A 20,565-nucleotide genomic window follows, 5' to 3' on the forward strand; every position below is an offset into this window, starting at 1 on the left:
TGGACTTTATTCATTGAACAACAAACATGACTAAATCATCTCCATTATAATTATTTCAACATGTTTCAACTGTTTCAACCTAATTAGGCAACAACTGAGGGTGCTATGCATGTGGTGCTTCACTTAATATAATAGCTAAAATAATGGAAAATGGTTATTTCATTGTAATCTGTCATATGTTCTCAGTGTATACATGTGCAGCCCAAGAGATGCCAGGATTATGACTCTAGATTCATATAAACTTTGGTTATAACTACCTGATGTTAATTCCTCATTCTTTCTGACTGGAAATTTGAATTCTGTGCTGCTCATCCATAGAGTACCACTGAGTGATTAACTATCACTCCAATCTGTAGAAAGGAAGAGAGAACTACAACGCTCTCTCTATTTTTCCTACAAATTTCACTCAGGCATTAAATTAAATTTACCCTTAACCGAATGCATTTTATCTATACCTGGCAGGGATCTAAAAGTAAAATCATAAGATTTATTTCATTTTAATTCTATTATGATGCATTTAATCACAAATACCCCCAAAATGAAATGATAATTTATCATTTTGCCCTGACTGAGCAATCCTCCTTGGTTCACGTTCATGAATCCATAATACAGAGAGGAGACTGGATGATTAAGTGTCCGATTAGAGAAAACAGATTAACCTGGCAAACATAATAAATTTAACTCATAAGCAGGATGGCTTTATAAATACAATAACTCTCCTGTTGAAAATCATGAACCACTTCCTTCAGTGATGACTCAATTGAAATAGTTGGGGAACATAAAGCAAAGGCATGTTTATGGCTTTCTCTTTGACACATTCCATGAGTATTGAAAGACATATCTGATTCAGCGTAGAACTCTAAAAATATATTAAATAGGCAACATGCAATAAAAATATAAGATCAAAACAAACCAAAAGCCAACCCGAAGCAAGTGTTCTAGTTTCCACTTTGCCAGTAATTGTAGATCCTTCATGCTTTTCATGTCTTTCTACGGTTCTCTCTGTCTCCAAAGTTGTCAAAGCCAGACCCAGTTTCAAACCATGCAGATTCACCCTTAATTTTCATAACAGAACCTGATTCCTTTATAAAGGCAGCTGCATCTTTACATAATTCTTATCCCACTGTGACAAAACACATAAAATTAGCAATCTATTTCAGCCTCTGAATCCTTCCTTTTAGCTGAGATTCCATTTAAACCAGGGTAAAAATCTAGGTTATGACTTGTTTGAAGGAAAGGCCTGTGCAGAGCTCCAAAAAGTTCATTTAGCGGTCCACCAGGCTTTGCGTACTTGGCTGGCTAGGCTGCCCGGCCTCTCTAGTTTAGCAGTGAGACAGGGGATACTCTTCATCCCCAGCTTTATTTTTAAACTCACACGGCTTTATTCCTGGAAGCCTCTGCTGGCCTACCTGGCCACCCTGCTCTGTCACATGCACCCAAGTCATGCTGAATAAGGGATGGGCAGAACCAGGCCTTTGGTAGGGGAAGGGCCGGAGAGGTGAGAGGGGTAGTGCACGGGCGGAGAGTGTCTTTCTTTAAGGAAGGCCCATCCCAAGAGGAGCCAGGTAAATTTGCCACTGGGAGAAACTAGTACCTGGCTGTGGAGGGGTTGGCACACCCTTCCCCTCTCCTTTCTCCATCCTTTCTGTCCTCTTTCCACTCTCAAGTTGATCTTAGGCTAGAGGGAGGTGACAGGGAAGGTTCCCAAGGGAGCGACGGGGGGCGGGGGGGGGGGAGGGCGTGTGCGACCTCACAGCTCTAATTTGGGCTCCGGATCGGGCTCACAAGTACTCGTCCTGTCAAGTTGTGTGTGTGTGTGTGTGTGTGTGTGTGTGTGTGTGTGTGTGTGGTGGGAGACTGGGAGGTTTTCTAAGGTCATCCCCTCCCTCCAACCTCTGCTGAGCTAAATAAAGACTGAGGTGCTCTCTTGGGGCACAGGCACGGAGGGTTCTTCCCCGGGCACAGGGATGTGTGCAGCGCTAGACGGGTGTGCACGCGTAGCGGTGCGGGGCACATTCACGAGTGTCCGCGAACCTCTCCGGGCTCAGCAGGACGAGTTAACTTGGTAACTGCAGCGCCTGGCACAACCGTGGATGCCACAGAAGTTTGGTAGCGCGGCCGGGGGTGGGGATGAGGGGCGACGGGTGCCGTCAGCGTCAGGTTCCGCGCGGGGGCTGCGCCTTGACCCCCGTGTGCGCGCGGGGGTGCAGCTGAGCTCCGCGCACCGGGCAGGGCCGCAGCCTGGCTCCTCCGGGAGGGCGGGGCCGCGGAGCATGCGCAGCAGCGTCGGGGGCGGGGCCGCGGGGCGCGGGGCGGGGGGCGGCGGCGCTGAGCGGCGCTGCGCTGCCCCGGCCTCGACCTCCCGCGAGCGCGGGTGCAGCGGGCGGTGGCCGCTAGCGGACCCCAGGGCGACCCCAGGACGCCGGCAGCCGCCCCGGGCTTGAGCGAGGTGTGCTGGGCGTGGGCGTGGGCGTGGGCGCGGGGGACGACCGCCAGGCTCCCGGACACAGCCCTGTAGGCACCACCTGTCACGTGTGGAAACTCGAAGGACCAATAGAAAGCATCCACCCCCCCCTTTTTTTTTTTAAATTTTATTTGTTTATTTATTCATGGGAGACACACACACACACACACAGGCAGAGACCCAGGCAGAGGGAGAAGCAGGCCCCATGCGGGGACCCCGACGTGGGACCCGATCCTGGGTCTCCAGGGTCACCCCTTGGGCTGGAGGCGGCGCTGAACCGCTGAGCTACCAGGCGATCCCCCCATCCAGACCCTTCTTTGTTACAAATGGGGGACCTGAGTGAGTCTACGGGGAGAGACTCGGTCCCCAAGCCACAAAGCTATTAAATGGCAGAACCAGGACTAGAAAACTGGTCTTGCTTAAAAGGTTTTTTTTTTTTAAAACCCACCGTCCTCCATGAATACGGATAATAACACAAGTAATTAGTATTAGAAAATATTAGATTTGGGGAACGGTGACAGTGCTTTGGCATTCAGGACTATTAATAGGATTTACGTGCTGGATAAACCCGGCTACTCTGTCTTCCCCTGGGCTTGGACTTCTCATTCCCTCGTTCATTAGATACTTGCTCCGCAGATACTTGTGCCAGGAGCTCTGCCAGGAGCTGGAGGTGTAGAGACAAACGAGAAGCGGCCCTCCCTACCGAGCGGAAGAGATTATTCCCCGGACACCAGTAACTGACGCAGGTGTGGGAAACGCCATGGGTGCAAGATAAACACACGGTGGAAACGGCATCGCGGGCTGGCTGCAAGAAGACCTTGGGGAGGAGGGGGCCTCTGGCCTGGATCTCTAGGAGTGGGACTTTGGGGGGCATTGGGAAAGGAGCAGCCGTGTTCCAGGTAGTAGGTTCAGTGTTAGCAACGGAATTCCAGGTGAGTGTGAGGAATCACGGTGAGGTTGGTTTTCCTAGAACGTAGAGATGAGCACACGGGAGGGGGGGGGGGCAAGATGGAGAAATCAGTAGTGGAAGAGGGTTCATCCAGTAGGGAGGACAGTTCATCTGGTGGGGAGATGGAACCCTCAGCTGTAGTGAGGATGTGGGACCAAAAGCCTTGCAGCTCCTTGGGGGTGTGCAGTGGTCATTCTGGGGGTGTGAGGCATCATGGAGCCAGCTCAGTGCGGTAGAACCAAGGATGAAAAAATGCAGCTGAGACAAGAAAAGGTCCAAATCGAACTGGGAGACTGTTGGACTAGGGATGGTGTGTGGTTGTGTTTCAGACTTCCAACAGCATTCTTGGGAGTAGTCTGTGGATAAAAGGGTTCTTAGGATTCCTGTAACACAGGTGGCCTCATGGACGTGAGCAGCAGGTAATCAGCCTGCCCCTGTCTGTGCAGGGGGAAATTCCATCTTTCCGTGCATCCGGAGGGACCAACAAGGAGCTCTAAACAGGGCAGCCTGTTTTGGCAGTTGAAACAGGAGATTTCTTTTACAAAGATTGTAGATTTACCTTCATGCCACTCTTTATTATAGACTAGACAATTCTGTGCACATCAAGTGTTATTTTTTATCTTCAAGGTGACACACAGACTGTAATAGAGGCCTTTATAAATGTATGTTTCATTGGTTCTGTGTTAGCTCATGGGTATGAAGCACAGAATTATTTTCTTGTTCCCAAATGAGATGGGTAGATGTGGTCCATGCAGATCAAATTACCCAATGAAGTTATAGCCATTTGCCTATGGTCTGAGTCGAGGCGTCTTCTAGATGCTTCTAGCCCGACCTTGACACCTCTCCTGTATGAGAAGATCAGGGATTCCCCAAGATTCATTTCCCATTACTCTCTGGTTCTGCATAGAAATGTTTAAAAACTTTCTGTGTTGTTACATGAAATATATATTCCATGTGTTTTTGCAGCTTCTCCACTTTTTTTTTTTTTTTAGATTATACCATTTCACATTTATACCGCAATGTTTGAGGGTTGGTTCCGATTTTTCACATCCTTGCTAACATTTAATATCTGCCTTTTTAATTTTAGCCATCCTAGTGGGTATGAAGTGGTATTTCACTGTGGTTTTACTCTGCATTTCCCTCATGGCTAATAACATTGAGTAACTTTTCATGTGATTATGGATCATTTTTATATTTTCTTCAAAGAAATATTGATTCAGATCCTTTACCGTTTTTAAAAAGTTATCTTTTGACTTGTACCTGTTCTTTACTTATATAGATGCAAGTTATGAGACCTAGAGAAAACATTTGCAAATCTCCTTTCTATCCATTGTTTTTCACTTTTGACTTTGAAGAACAAAAGTTTTTAGTTTGATGAGGTACAATTTATATTTTTCTTTTGGCATCCCTTCTCTGTTGGTGTCTGGGTTTTTGAGAAAATTGTTTAGTAGCAGTTCCTTTGGTTCACAATGTTAATCTGTGGTATAAAGAGCATGCAGTCTGGAATAAGAAGACAGATCTGGAATTGAATTCTGTCTCTGCCACTTACTACCTTTGTGATTTTAGGTCTGACAGTTAACTCCTCAGAGCCTCAGGTTCCTCATCTGTAAAATGGTGATCCTAATAATCAGCTCACAGTTGCTAACTGGTCCAACAGTGCGCTAGAAGGGCTGCTGCAGAAATGTCAGCAGTGGAGGCAGTACAATGTGAAGGGGAGAAGCAGTTAGGATCAGAAGCCTGATCTTGGAGGTAGGCTAAACTGAGTCCAGTTGTGGGTTCTGGCTTTTTCCATTGTGTGACTTTGGGTAAGTTTCCGAACTGCTATGAATGTTGTATGCCTCATCTTTAAAATGGGGGAAATAATGATCTCTACTTCTTGGTATTGACTTGAGGATTACACCTAGCACACTTACTGGGAAACAGAAGGGGAGAACATTAGAGCTGAAAGGGACCTTACTAGGCCCCCTCCCCTAACTACTCTCGTCTCGCCTCCTACCACCACGCTGGAGATGTTATTTTTGTCAACCTTGAGTGTATTTCAACGTTCCCAATGACAGACTGTGATCTGCACAAGGTGCTCTGTTCCATTGTTGGATCACTTGCAATGAAGTTTTCCTCATATGCAGCTGAAATCTGTCACCATATAACCTCTACATATTTGTCCTCTTCTAGGTCCTGTATTTTTTAAAAAAAGCATTGATCTCTATTATTATTTTTAGGTAATTGTAGATTCACATGCAATTATAAGAAATAACACAGAGAGATCCCTTGCGCCTTTACCCAGTTTTCCCCAGTGCTAACGTCTTACAAAACTGTACTGTGATATCACAGACAGGTTATTGACATTGACATGATTAAGATGCAGAACATTTCCATTATCTCTAGGATCTCTCATGTTGCCCTTTTATAGTTACACCCACTTCCCTTTCACCACTTTCTTAACCCCTGGCAACCACTCTTTATTCTCTATTTGTATAATTTTGTCATTTCAAGAATGTTCTATAGATAGAATCATACAGTAACTTTTTGGCATTGGCTTTTTCCACTCAGCATAATCCTCTGGAGATTCATCCAGGATGATGCATGCATCAATAGTTTGTTCCTTTTTATTCCGTGGTACTATTCCATAGTGTGCCTGTACCACAATTTACTTACCCACTGAAGGTCACCCTGGACTGTTTCCAGTTTTTAGTTAATATGAATAAATTGCTCTAAATACTCATATACAGGTTCTTGTGTACATATAAGTCTTCATTGTCTTCAATCCCCTGGGTAAATGTCCAGGAGTTATCAGAGAAATGGTAGTTACAAGTTTTTGGTAGTTAGAAGTTTTTAAAGAGTTTGCTTCAGGAGGGGCTATGCCACTTTATATTCTCACCAGCAAATGAGTGATACAGTTACTGTGCATTCTTGCCAGCATTTTCTGTTGTCACTATTTTTTTATTTTAGTTATTAAGATAAGTGTGTAATATTATCCCTTCATGGTTTTAATCTGCATTTCCCAAATGGCTAATGAGTTTAACATGGCTTACTTGACATCGGTGTCTCTTAGGTGAAATGTCTTTGTGTCTTTTGGTTATGTTCTAATTGTATTCTTTGCTCTTTTAATCTTGAGTTTTCAGAGTTCTTTATATGTTCTTGATACTAGTTCTTCCTCAGATGTGTGGTTTGCAAATATTTTCTCCCATTCTGTAGCTTGTCTTTTTGAACTTTTAACAGGATCTTTTGCAGTGCAAAAGTTTTAAATTAAAAAAAAAAGTTTTAAATTTTGAGGACGTCAATTTGTCAGTTTTTCTTTCTGTGGATAGTACTTTCAGTATCAAGACCAAGAACTCTTTGTCTACCCTAAATCCTATGTGCTCCCCCCCATATTTTATAGTTTTACATTTAATTCTATGATCTGTTTTGAAATATTTTTGGTATTAGACATGAAACTTAGGTGGAGATTTGTGTTTTGTTGTATTTTTGCCTGTTGTTTTTTTGCAATGAATATTCAATTGCTCTAGTACCATTTGTTGGAAATCTTTTGTAAAATAGTATATGACCTTTGGCATGTCAAATTACCTGTTACTATTTCCTCTATCTTGAAAATGAGGGGGCTTTTGCTATAACTAGATGAGTGTTATTCAAGCTCCATTCCTAGAATTTCTGGGGCCCCAGAGAACCTCGGTAGCAGCAGCAATGAGGAGCAGATGGGACTCTCATGCTCCTTCCTGACTTCATCCAGGGCAGAGCTACTTTTGTGTTTTATATTTTTGTGGGTCCATCTGATATTTGGTTTAATTCAGGGCCATGCTGCTAAAAACAAGTTTGGAGAGCAGTGGATTAGGTAATGTCTGACGTACTTTTCTGCAATAAATTGCTGTAATTCTAAGCACTTGGTGTTGGAACTCACTTTCCCCTTACATATTATTAGTCTCCAATCTCCTCCCTTAGTTTCTTGAGTGGTTACTCATATGAGATGTTTTCCTTGTTATCCTGCCATCCTTCATTATAAATATGATAGGCTTCATGAAATCAATTAACTTACATTTCATAAATCAGTTTACAAACTATATGCCAGAATTGAAAGTGTGTTAAATATATTAAGATTGTGCAGTGGAATCATCTGTTCCACAGAATTATTGTGGCTGAAAGGATAAGGAGCTGACTGAAATCACACAAAAACCATGAGCCACCTTCTCAACAATTATAAACAGCCACCTCTGTTTTACCATCCACCTGTTTAGTTCTGGACAGTTCACAAAGCCTGGTTACTGCAGCTCACCCCCGGTGCCCTAGTATCGGGAACTGTTTTGTACCCATACAGCCATGTAACCACATTTTTCATTTTCATACAATACTCAATAAATTGCATGAGATGTTCAACACTTTATTATTCAACAGGCTTCATGTTAGATGATTTTACCAATTGTAGGCTAATGGAGGTGTTCTGCACATGTATAAGGTAGGCTAGGTTAAGTTATGATGTTCAGTAGGTTAGATGAATTAAATGCATTTTGACCTATGATATGTTCAACTAACAATGGATTTATTGGGATATAACCCTAATGTAAGTGATCTGTTTGAAGGTTTCAATGGGTGTTTTCCAAAAGCTGGCATTAGCTACTGTATATTTTTTCCTATAAAATGGAATAATAACATAATAAGCTCAAATCATTGTTTAAAAAGTTAAATAGGGTTAATTGAAATAGTGCGTTTGAAAAAAATGTTACACTACAAAGTGCTCTCTGTTCAAAGGGTGATTATTATTGTAAGCTTGGCTAGGTCTCTGAATTCTAGTAGGCAGCTGTGTGTGCTTGCTGAATCCTATTCATGGGAAATGTGTTTGTTTATTTCATAGTATATTATCTATTTTTCCTTTTAGTACCCATGTGGCCAAATTCTGAACTCCATCTTAAGACTCAAACATATTTGACAGAGTGGTTAGACTTAATGGTTTCCATAAAGTTGTTTTAATAGTTATTTTTCAACAGATGGACAGCTTACATTTGGCTGCATTTCTGTGACAGTGTGATGATTGAAGTTTTCAACAGATGGCACACAAATACTTGGGAAAACACCCTCCCAATATTAAGTGTTGTAAAAAAGACTTTTAGAGTGCCAAAAAAAATGATAGTCTGTATTCCCAAGTCCTTAGCCTATGCTATTATGATTATAATTTAGATGGCTTGGAAATTTCCCTTTCTGGCACTTGGATTTATCTTGTAAATGAGCATACATATCTATATTAGATCTAGAAATGATGAGAAACGCTGCTGCCAATTAGAGATTCAACATGGATATAGCACTAAATCTCCTTCTGAGTATTGATGAATGTCTCTAACTTTCGCCTGCTGAGTCATTCTACTTCCGTGCCATACATACATAGGAAATGTAACCTTCCATAAAAATCAACTCAGAGACTTAAATGTTTTCTGAAAAGTATTGACTTAAAAGGAAAATAAAAAAAAGCTTCACCAAACTTAGAATTTTCAGCCATATTCATCAGCATGGTGAACTCCCCAACCTTCCAAGTTGTCTCACTTCTACGATGGCCACCTTACCCTGTTTCTGGAATGAGTAAGTAAGAAATCAGACAGTAAGTGAAGCAGTAGGGGAATGGTGGAAATCTGTGGGGATATTTGTGGTTGTTACATGACAAAGAGCATTTACTGATATTTAGTGGGTAGAGACTGCAGTGCCTAGACCTGCACGGTACAGCTTGGCCCAAGAAATAAATGTCCTGTATCCTGCAGTATGATTGAATCTCTGGATGGCCACTCATCTGAGCCTGGAACTTATCTATGGTTAAGTTAAATTATAGAGTAAGTTTTGCAATACAAAGTATTTTTTTGCGCAAAACATTAGTGTCCACCAATGCCTTGTTCTTTGATTTTACTGTGCTGATACATGAAAGGCCAAAAGATTTCTCATCTTCTGCTTCTGAACATTGACTTTTTCCTGCCAAGTAAGTGCAAGTACGTGGACACTTTATTATATCTTTTAGTACGGTTGTGACTATATAAGACACGTATTGACACGTAAATTGACTTCCCTTTTATCTTCCAAATAGGGCACTATATTAATATTTTTGAAATTTTTGTATATAGTTAAGTTATATAATCTATTAATTTCTGGATATATTTTTTTAATTTTTAAGGATTTTATTTATTATTTGACTTCCTCTCCAGAGGGAGAGGAAGAAGCAGGCTCTCCACTGAGCAGGGAGCCCAACGTGGGGGCTCGATCCCAGGACCCTGGGATCATGACCTGAGCCAAAGGCAGATGCTTAATTGACTAAGTCACCCAGGCACCCCTGAATTTCTGAATTTAAGGAGAGAATTATAAAATGCTTATTATTGTAAAGGAGCCCTAGGTTTGATCAGAATGAGAAGCATTGCTATAGAAAATTAAGCAATTAGCAGATAAAATTCTTTCTCACATCTTTTTCACTTATGTACACATAATTCAGTGTTGGGATCATTCAAAGAAAAGGATAGTGGCATGAGTTTAAGTCTTTAATAAGGAACGCATTCCTAATACATTCTGTGTCCCTATACTTGTATGGAAGTCTTAAATCAATTTTCTTTTGGCAAGTCATGTCAGCTAGATCTTCTTTGTCTCTGTCATTGCAGATGGCGTTTAATGATTGCTTTAGTTTGAGCTATCCTGGTAACCCCCAGCAAGGAGACTTGATTGAAGTATTTCGTTCTGGCTATCAGCACTGGGCACTGTACTTGGGTGATGGTTATGTTATCAACATAGCACCTCTAGGTAAGGTCTGTTTCCAGCAACATCTGAAAGCTTTTGAGTTTTCTTGTTATAAGAAGGAATCATGAATGAAATAATGAAATAAGACAAAATAGAAATAAAACATAGAAAGTAGATTAATCTATCTGAGACAGGTTTAGGGAAGGGCATGCTAAGACCAAAGGGGCATTGCATAAATCACAAAGGCCAATTAACATTAAGATTGAAAACCTCTGGATTAAAAAAAGAAACGCACCCAATTAAAAAGTAAATAATTCCCCTGGGGAGCATATTTGTCACAAAGAAATGATAAGAATCAGTGTCTTTCACACAAAGTTTTTCAATTTGTTCAACATTTATTTACAGATTACCCAGTATGTGCCAAATGCTATTCTAGATGCTGGGAATACTAAACACCAAAATCCCAAAAAACAAATGGGTAAAGAATTATGAACAGTTTGTAGAAGAAGAAGAGCAGAAACCATCTTATCTTTAAAGGTAGTAATCAAGGAGTTGTATAATAAAATAACAGGTTTTATGCCTATCACTTAGCAAAGATTTAAAAATGATAACAGTCAGTGTGGATAGGGTATAATGAAATCAAAACAAGGATATTGTTGAAAGAAATGAAAGTTGAGAACATCATTCCTGAAAACAATTTAACAATATGTATTAAGAGTCTTAAAAGAATTCATGTGCTCTGATCCAATAGAATTGTACTTCTATTAGTTTATTCTTCAGAAATATTTATAGAGATGTAGAAAAACATTCTTTATAAGAGTGTTTACTTCTGTGTCATTTATAACAGTTTAAAAAATAGACAATGGCAATAACAGATGTTGGTGAGGACTTGGAGAAAAGAGAATCCTCCTGCACTGTTGGTGGGATTGCAAACTGGTGCAGCCACTCTGGAAAGCACTCTGGAGGTTCCTCAGAAAGTTAAAGATAAAACCACCTAATTATCTAGTTATTCCTCTGCTGGCTATTTACCTAAAGAAAATGAAAACACTAATTCTAAAAGATATATGTACCCCTATGTTTATTGCAACGTTATTTACAATGGCCAACATACCGAAGCAACCTAAGTGTCCATCCATAGATAAAGAAGATGTGGGATATACACAATGGAATATTACTCAGCCATAAAAAAGAATGAGTTCTTGCCATTTGCAACAACATGGATGGACCTGGAGGGTATTGGGCTAAGTGAAAGAAGTCACACAGAGAAAGACAATTACCATATGATTTCACTTACATGTGGAATCTAAAAAAACAAACACCCCCCCCAAAAAAATACCCCACCCACAATAATACAAATGAACAAATAAACAAGCCAGAAACAGATTCATAAATACAGAGAGCAATAGGTGGTTGTCAGAGGGGAGGGATAGGGAGATGGGTGAAATATGTGAAGGGTATTAGGAGAAACAAAAAAAGAAATCAACAGTGGCTTAATGTTCAATATGGGACTTTGCCACAGAATATTAGAATATTCTCTGTTTGGCAGAATTCTTTAGTTGCAAGTAACAGAAGACAGACACAAACTAGTGTAAGCAAAAAAGCAAATTCATTGCTTCCCTGAGATAAACGACAAAAAGGGTAAAGATGGTACTGGCTTCGGGGATGCCTGGATATAGGGATTTGAACATGATTATGAAGACTCACATCTGCATTTTCTTTCTATGTACTGTCTTAATTCTCCCAGACTGTTTCTCTCTAGGAAGCTGAACTTATAACTCTCAACATCCTTAGGCGCTCATTCTTACAGTCCTGTGACTGAGTAGGAGAGAGCTAATCCCTGTCTGTTGAAGTTAGAAATAGCATGGAGAACTATCCTAATTGGTTTAGTGTAGATCCCTTGCCCATCACTGGACCATTCTGGGCCCAGGAGAATGAGATACTATCATTGGCCCACACAAAATATGGGTAGGTAATGGGTGATTCATATTTACATACTTACATAGTTTTTTCTGTATTTCCTAAATGTTTAGAAATAAGCACAAATTATTTTTTCAAGAAGCCTGGAGTATTTTTTTTTCCTTCAAGATACCTTTAGAAAGAAGCTTTAATAATCCTAGTCTTACTATCTTGGAAACATCTGAGAATTTTTAATGAAGTAGTTTTCGCAACAATTTGAGATATTTGCCTCCTGTTATAGAGGGTTGGAAATAGAAATGGCAAATAAAGTGACATTTACGATACAGAGCCATTAGTTTCTGCAGAGTCTAGTGATTAACATTAAGCAAAGCTATATTTTCTCTGCAGTTTTCACATCTGGAAAATAATAAAGATTGTTCTGCTCTTTCCTCATTTTCATGTGTTAGCTCCATATTAATGTGGTTCTAGCACAGAGCTTTGATCCTGTAGACTGAAATCCAGTTTCTGGTTCTATTGTTAACTATTCACATGATATTTTGCAAGCCAGTTTACCTTTCCAAGCTGTGATTTCCTCATCTGTAAAATGATTGCATGAGACTAGTTTCTAAAAAGTTTAGTGATTCTAACTAGGAGATACATGCTTTAAGAACTTGTAACATATAAGGACTTCCAGTGTGTAAGATGTTAACTGGAAATGCTGCTTGAATGAAAAGAAGCTTGGGAGGTAGGAAAAAAGAGGAGTAGAAAAGAAATTTTGCTTTTGGTCATTACTAAAAGGAAGAGTGTCTAAACACTGGTTACAAGGAGACTCTCCCTCTTATGATTTACTTGAACAAATAGACAACCATAGCAGTCTCAGGCAGATGGAGAGGTACCAGGGCCAGGCATTGGAGCTGGACACTGAACAATCATCAGTCCAGCCTCAGATACTGACAGTGGCAGGCCAGGAGACATAGGTCCCTGGCAGTCTAGGCAGATCCTTGCCAATTAAGGCAGCTAAGACGGAGTGGCAGGGGGTGGGGCATAGCACAGGGCCACATCTAGTAGGACGGCCTACCAGGTTAGGTTCAGTTTCAAGACTTAGTTTCTTGGCCAAAAGGAGCTGGCAAGATAAAAGTAGGACCCCAGCTTGATCCTAGCTGACCTGTTAGAGGACTGAGGTACCCTGCAGGTTTCAAATTGGATCCAAATTGAATCCAAGTGTAAAAGCAGAGGAAAGGATAAGGAGCACAGTTTCAACACTAGGACAAGCTTACTAATCAGAATGTACAAGTGCTGAGGTCCACAAATATTAGTTTGGAAGGGTTCAGATGCTGAAAAAGAGCCTGTTTTATAGAAAAAAATGGACAATAATCTTTGCTGTACTATGCTAGGGACATATGCCAAGATCTCTAATAATAATGCCACCTGATAGAGATCTTATTCTTCGAGAATGGGTAGTTTTCTCACCCAATATGCTTTGTGGGCAGATACAGATTTACAAAGGGTTTCCTTATATTCTTACTCCTATAGTATTAAGTGTTATTGATAAACACAGAATGAGTTGCTCAGCCTGGCACTGATTAAGTGGCTTCTAGTTTGGTGGTAAATTAACAGAGCTGGCTTCAGTGATTCCATCACTTACAAAGGTGTGATTTTGCAGTTATATGGCATTGGGGTTCACGGGGCTGCATCACTCGATCTTGCTAACCAAAATTCTCCTTTTAGAGGATGGCATTTCTACATCATTTACAAGTGCCAAGTCTGTCTTCAGCAAGAAGGCCCTGGTGAAGATGCAACTGCTGAAGGATGTTGTGGGAAATGATACCTACAGAATAAACAATAAATACGATGGGACATACTCCCCTCTCCCTGTGGAAGAAGTCATGCAACGGTCAGAGATGGTTATTGGACAGGAGGTGGAATATGACATTCTTGTCAACAACTGTGAGCATTTTGTGACTTTGCTTCGCTATGGAGAAGGAGTTTCAGAGCAGGTGAGTTTTCTTTAGAAGGTACATAGGCATCTTCTTATTTTTTTTTTTTTTTACTTAAAGATTTTATTTATTTATTCATGAGAGACACACATACACACATACAGAGAGAGAGAGAGAGAGAGAGAGAGAGAGGCAGAAGCAGGCTCCATGCAGGGAGCCCAATGCAGGACTCGATCCCTGGGTCTCCAGGATTACACCCTGGGCGGAAGGCGGTGCTAAACTGCTGAGCCACCCGGGCTGCCCATAAGCAGCTTCTTACATTGGAAAAACAGTGACTACTGACCATAAGATTCCCAGGCCACAAACAAAATGAAAAGGACAAGAAAATATGAAAACTCCAAAGGATAAAGAAAGGAATTGAGTTGTCCAAGGTCATGGAGCAAGTTACTGGCCAGATTAAAGCTAGAACGTAGTCTAGCTAGAACGTAGTCATCATAAATTTGGGTCTGGAAAGAACTTGAAGCAAAATCAAGACCATAGATAGCTTTTCTGTCAGTCCTACTGCCTGTCCTTCAGGGTTTTGTTTTGTTTTGTTTTCCCATTTTCCTTCCACATAGCGGTCTCAAATCAGTAACCTCACACACTGAAAGAAACATTCTGCAAAGAATGTTGACGTTTTTACGTGGGAGTTCATTTGCCAGAAACATAGATGGTCACTCTGTGATTCTTTTCCATTAGCTGAGAGAGGCCAACTAATGACAGACATATTTTGGTGGGTTTGAAAATGATTTCTGCCAATCTAGTTTTGCAATTCTAGTTTTGAAGGAATTTTGTGCTTTTAAGCAGATCCTTTGATTCATTGAGCTTTTGAATGATTTTTAAAAGATGGATCAGGGGATGCCTGGGTGGCTCAGCAGTTTGGCGCCTGCCTTTGGCCCAGGGTGCGGTCCTGGAGTCCCGGGATCAAGTCCAGAGTTGGGCTCCCGGCATGGAGCCTGCTTCTCCCTCCTCCCGTGTCTCTGCCTCTCTCTCTCTCTCTCTGTCTATCACAAACAAACAAACAAGCAAACAAATAAATAAATAAAATCTTTTAAAAAAATAAAAGATGGATCAATTATTTTTAAAGTAGTATGCAATGTTGACATCTCTCACACTATTTCGAAGTGTAGCAGATTCCTAACTAAAAGCATGCTTGATTCATTTGCCTTCTTTCTACCTGTCATGCCTTCAGTCCAATTCCAATATTGATGTTTTAACCTAAAGATTCATTAAAGTGATATAAGAGAATATATAAAGGCTCCCAGTATTTTGAAATGGTTGAATATGTCATAAAACATTACTTAAAAGGAATGAGTTTACAATTCTTCTCACAGAAGCTTGGGAAGATAGGAGAGGGAACATAATGAAAGGATACATTTGTTTTCATTAGTAAATAATTTAATTGGAAATTCATTTTTATTAGGAAATACATTAACATAATGAATGCTCTATTCACATGTAACAATAAATTACTTCTGAGCCAGAACACAGAGGATATCCACACAAATTCCTGCTCACTTTTACAGTGAAAACTAGTGGTATAGCTAGGAAATTGAGTCCATCCTTTTCCTTTGTAAATGATAAAGTTGTCCACTGTGTCGAAGAAGCAGTTTTTTTTTTTTAATGTGGCTTTTTAAAAAAAGAATTAGAACCTTCTTTTTGCTTTGACTTTAATTTACAATCCCTCATCTTTTTACCTTTCATACCCAGAATCAAGACCCGTGAAAAATTAATAATTCTTCAACATCTAGGACTGTTCTCTAGCAGGTTCTGTTGAAGGCAGTGCAGTGACAGCCTTAAGAAGCCACCTAAACTTTGGAGTTTTGCTGACCTGAACTAGAACCTCCTTTTCCCCAGGTGTTAGCTGTTTGGCTTTGGGAACATTGTTTATCAGTTTCCTAATCTATAAACTGAGGTTGTTTGGAGGATTCTAAGAGATATTTGAAGTCTGTTAGCACACTGTACTATAAATTATCCATCCCCAAACCAGTGTAACTTAGAGGAGTATTATTTTTAATTACAATATTTTAAGATTTTTATAGATCTTTGTTGGTATTCTTCAATAAAATTTATGTTGATCTGATAGAAACTATATAGCACTTGTATTGTTTTTCATTACTACCAATAATTAATAGCATTATTACTAGTATTAGCTAATATTGGGCTCACTTTTGGGTCTCCTCAGGGCTTTGAGGTCTTGAGCATAGAACTGTTTTTTGGGGGAATAGATATGTATTTCTGCAAATTTAAAAAACTGCAAGTGCATTAATAAAGATTAGAAAAGTGGGAAGATTGTGGCCACATCTTTTTCTTCTTTGTGCCTTTTTGTATTAAAAACTTAATAGACTTTATTTTTCAGAGCAATATACAGTTCACAGCAAAACTGAGCTGGAAGTTTAGAGTTCCCTCATATCTCTCCTCATCAGCCACATACACAGCCTCCTCCACCATCAGCATTCCACATCAGCATGGTATACTTGTTACAAAAGATAAACCAACACTGACACATTACCTATGAGAGTCGATAGTGAAGGAAGCAAGACTGTGTGTCACCCCACAACATATGTAGCATAAGGATTATTTTGAACTGAAGGCAGTTGAGAACAAACCCTAAAAGTGGGACATACATTTTCAAAGGTGTCCCTCTTGCCTTCTCTAGCAGGAAGGATAAAAGTTAATCATCCAGTGGTTATTGTTAAGACTCTTATCAGCCTGGAGAGGGCACCATAAAAATCTAAATAATATTAATAATTAATTAATTAGCCTTTGTCATTAGTTTTCCATATATTTACCTTTCCATGGTCTGCAACCCTGGGCAGCCTAAAATTGCTTTCTTCTGTCCTGTCATTAGTCTCCAAATTCATTGTTCTTTGTTGAAGATGCTATATAGGCCTGAATTCTAAGCCACCTCTTTGAGTTACTCTTTCCTGAGTTTCTCCCACGTATATATGAGATGAATGTATTAATAAACTTCTATTTTTCTCTTGTAAATTTGTCTTGTATTAGCGAGCCTTAGCTGAGAAACTAAAGGAAAAATTTTGCCTCTCCTAAAATAGTTTACATTAGGGTTCACTCATAGTGTAATGCATACTATAAATTTTGACAAATGTATAGTGACATATATCCATCATTACAGTAGCACAGAATAATTTCCCTGCCCTAAAATTCCTCAATGTTCTGCTTGTCTATTCATCTTTCCTTCCCTCTAAACTTCTGGCAACGACTGAGCAGTATGCATACTAAGCAATATGCATATAAAATTCCTCCATATCTTTTCATAGTTTGATAACTCATTTTTCTTTATCACATTCCATTGTCTGATGAACAGTCACCTACTTAAAACCATCTTGGTTAATTTCAAGTTTTGGTTATTATGAATAAAACTGCTAGAAGCATTTTGTGTGCAGGTTTTTGTACAGATAAAAGTTTTTAGCTCTTTTGGATAAATATCAAGGAGCATGATTACTGGATTGTATGGTAAGAGTATATTTAGTTTTGTAAGAAAACACCAAAGTGTCTTACAGTAAAAGTGGCTGTCCTTTTGCAATCCCACCAACAATGAATGAGAATTTCTATTTTTTCCACATCTTTAGCATTTGGTATTGTGAGCATTTTGGGTTTTAGCCATTCTACTAGGTACATAGTGGTATCTCATTGTCTTAATTTGCAGTTCCCTAAATATGTCTAAAGTTAAGGATCTTTTCATATGCTTCTTCGTCATCTGCATATCATATTTGATTATGTATCTCTTGAGATCTTTTGTCCATTTTTATATTGGGTTGCTTGCTCATTTTCTTTTTGTTGAGTTTTAAGAGCTTTTTTGCAAATTTTGAACAACAGTTCTTTTAACAGATTTGTCTGTTGGAAACATTTTTTTTCTAGTCTGTGGCATGTCTTTTCTTTTAAAAAAAATTTTAAGTAGACGTTTTCCACTGTTACAGTCTTAACAAGGTATTAAAATGTTCCTCTCTTTGTGCAAGATGGCAGTGCCCTTGAACAAGCAGACCCACCATACACTCTGACTGTGCTTCAGTGCATAGCACTGTAGCCTTAGAGTCTCAGGGGAAGAGGAATTTTGATAAGCCCTGCAGTCATCTGTGACCCAGCTACACTGTGTCAGGACACAATGCTCCAGATTCAGCTAATGTTTCACTGGGCATGTATAGATCTTCAGAATGAGGCCTTTATTATGGCCCACAGTCAGAAAGCCCTGAAAAAGTCTGAAGAGTTGGCTTAGGTGATTTTATAATCCTAAGTAAGTTGTAAAATAAAAGCTCTTGTTCATACTGGTTCACTGAGAATATTCTGGGATGTTATACTCTTGCTGGCCAGATCCCATTACACGTAACTCCAAGGGATTGTCCAAATAACATAGAATTTTGCCATCTAGAATATAACTTGAAATAAGTGTTTGGAATTTGGGAAACTTCACACACTGCCAGAAGTAGCTTCCTTGTCATTGCATCTGGCCTATGTGTTTTTGGGAGATTTTGGTTTAGGATCACATTGCTCTCCCAGGCCTCTTAGATTTGTGGGATTTCCCTCACCTCTTGTGTTTCTAGTGGCTGAAAGAGACCCAGTGAGTTAGGTCTGCATTTAGCTGGGGCCACCCTACCCACAGGATCCTGTCATTTTCCCAAGGTTACATCTTGCTGCCATTTGACTTTTCTCTAAAAACATCCATTGAACCTTCTTATTTGTTCATTGCCTACCACATTTCCCTGTATCACACCTTCTTGGGAATCTCAGCATCTTCCCAAAATCATATTATAAATCAATTAGGCTTGATTTATAATCCTTGATCTTTGTCAGATTATTGATTTTACTCCTCTTTGGGATTTTGTGCTTTATCTTATATCTTCCTGTCCCTTTGTCTCCCCATGTGCTAAGTGGATAGTTCTATGCTACCACAAAGTCTGACTCTTCCCTGGGAAATAACTTAGGTGGTGACTCATTAAAAATTATGAATCAAATAATCAACCAAACAAATAAAGGTAGAATTGTAAACTAACATAGGATTTGTCAGTTGTTTGGCAGTGACATTACCCCTGGCATCTGGGGTTGGTGGCAGAGCAGGGAGCTACAATGCCAAGCCCTGTACCTGCAGACCACTGGATGGTATAATGGAATGAATGTTCCTGTCATTGTGCTTCTTTCTTGCCCTGACCCTGGTGGTCTTTTTCCATGTTGGAAGGAGGCAGCAGTGTGTGGCAGTCCTGTGAAGGTGGCAGACTATGTGGTGGAGGCCTGTGGGTTAGACAGAAGGCATGATCAGCCGTGAGCTGAGTCAAGATTTTCAGCATTTGGGTTGGTCTCTAGAGCCATTTGGGAGATTGTTTTGCTTTATTTGAAAGCCTGATTCTTAAATCCCTGAGAACTGTTGTTTTCAGAATACCTGATGACTCTGAAGCATCTGAATGTGACCTTTGGGTCATAAAATTGCACTCAAACTCATGCAGATGGAAGGCAATATTAGCCGAGTGCCATGAAAATCATGAATATTCATTAGCTCCCTCATCATGATGATGATTAATACCCTTAAAGCTATAAATGTCTGAACTCCTTTATGGACAATTGAGCTTGAGAGTGGTTTATTTTAGTTTGTCTACATGAGAAATTAATTTCTGACACAATAGTTAACATCACTATTGACTTCTTTTGACATTTGTTTATAAAAGTAGAAATTGTATCTTCCAAATAAGAGTTTATAGATATTTAGCTTAGATTACATCTCTGAATTGTTTTGCTAGTAGACAAACTCAAGTTCAGGGAACACACACACATGTGCGCGCATACACACGCACACACACACACACACACACAGATATTCACCCTGGTATATACCCAACCAAACCAGTGTGTGTTTAGAAGGTAGGGATTGTTTAGAGGGGAAACATATGGTTCACGACTCAACCTATAACTAAATGTCTTGGTGGTATGACCTCAGGCAAATCACTTAACTTACCAAGTTTTGCAAAACAGGAGTAATACTACCTCCCACATATACTATCGTGATTGTTAGGAATTGTGCCATAATGAGTTAAAATTGTTGGGGGCCATAAAAATATGTGGAGTATGTACTTATGTGTATTTAGCTATATCTTTGTCATAATTATAAAAATTATAAGTTTATTCATACATACTTAATTTTGGATGAAGTTTGAAATTTATCCTCTGTACATTAAAAGGGTCTTCAGTTTAGGAAACAAGATAAAGTTGGGTTTAGGATTCGGGAATGCCTTTAGAATAAAATGTGTTTTCTGTTTGTTTCTTGTTTTGTTTTTTTTTGTTTTTGTTTTTTTTTTATAGGCCAACCAAGCAATAAGTACCATTGGGTTTATGACAGCTGCTGCTTGTGCCTTCTCACTCCTGGGCTTGTTTCCAAAAAGACAAAGAGCAAAATACTATTAACAATTTACTGAAGAAATATTGGAACTGAAGGAATTTGTGAGGAGGAGAAAAAAAAACTGGGATGAATACTTATTTTCAATGCATCATTATTGTTCCAAATTCCAGTGATGGATGGCAGGCTCTTTAATAAATTGCTTACTGATATTATCTCATCATTGAGCCATGGAAATTTTTCT

The 20,565-nt window shown here is 39.7% G+C and overlaps 1 protein-coding gene across 13 annotated transcripts; it reads left to right on the top strand.

The window, feature by feature from the left end:
- The first annotated feature begins 1,416 nt into the window (after window positions 1-1,416).
- On the top strand, window positions 1,417-20,541 carry PLAAT1 (phospholipase A and acyltransferase 1). 13 transcript variants are annotated; one of them, XM_049105685.1, is made up of 6 exons: window positions 1,417-1,565; window positions 3,101-3,396; window positions 4,980-5,162; window positions 10,031-10,169; window positions 13,731-13,999; window positions 20,288-20,541. In XM_049105685.1, the coding sequence occupies exons 4-6, from the start codon at window positions 10,031-10,033 to the stop codon at window positions 20,387-20,389; spliced, it is 510 nt and encodes a 169-aa protein (XP_048961642.1). In that variant the 5' UTR covers window positions 1,417-1,565; window positions 3,101-3,396; window positions 4,980-5,162; the 3' UTR covers window positions 20,390-20,541. The 13 variants fall into 13 exon arrangements, with proteins under 13 accessions (XP_048961642.1, XP_035566224.1, XP_025281158.1 ...); XM_025425376.3 differs by lacking the exon at window positions 1,417-1,565 and adding an exon at window positions 2,302-2,449; XM_049105687.1 differs by lacking the exons at window positions 1,417-1,565; window positions 4,980-5,162 and adding exons at window positions 2,302-2,449; window positions 9,313-9,373.
- Window positions 20,542-20,565: the final 24 nt, after the last annotated feature.

Source organism: Canis lupus, chromosome 34 (genome assembly GCF_003254725.2).
Source record: "Canis lupus dingo isolate Sandy chromosome 34, ASM325472v2, whole genome shotgun sequence".
Lineage (NCBI taxonomy): Eukaryota > Metazoa > Chordata > Mammalia > Carnivora > Canidae > Canis > Canis lupus.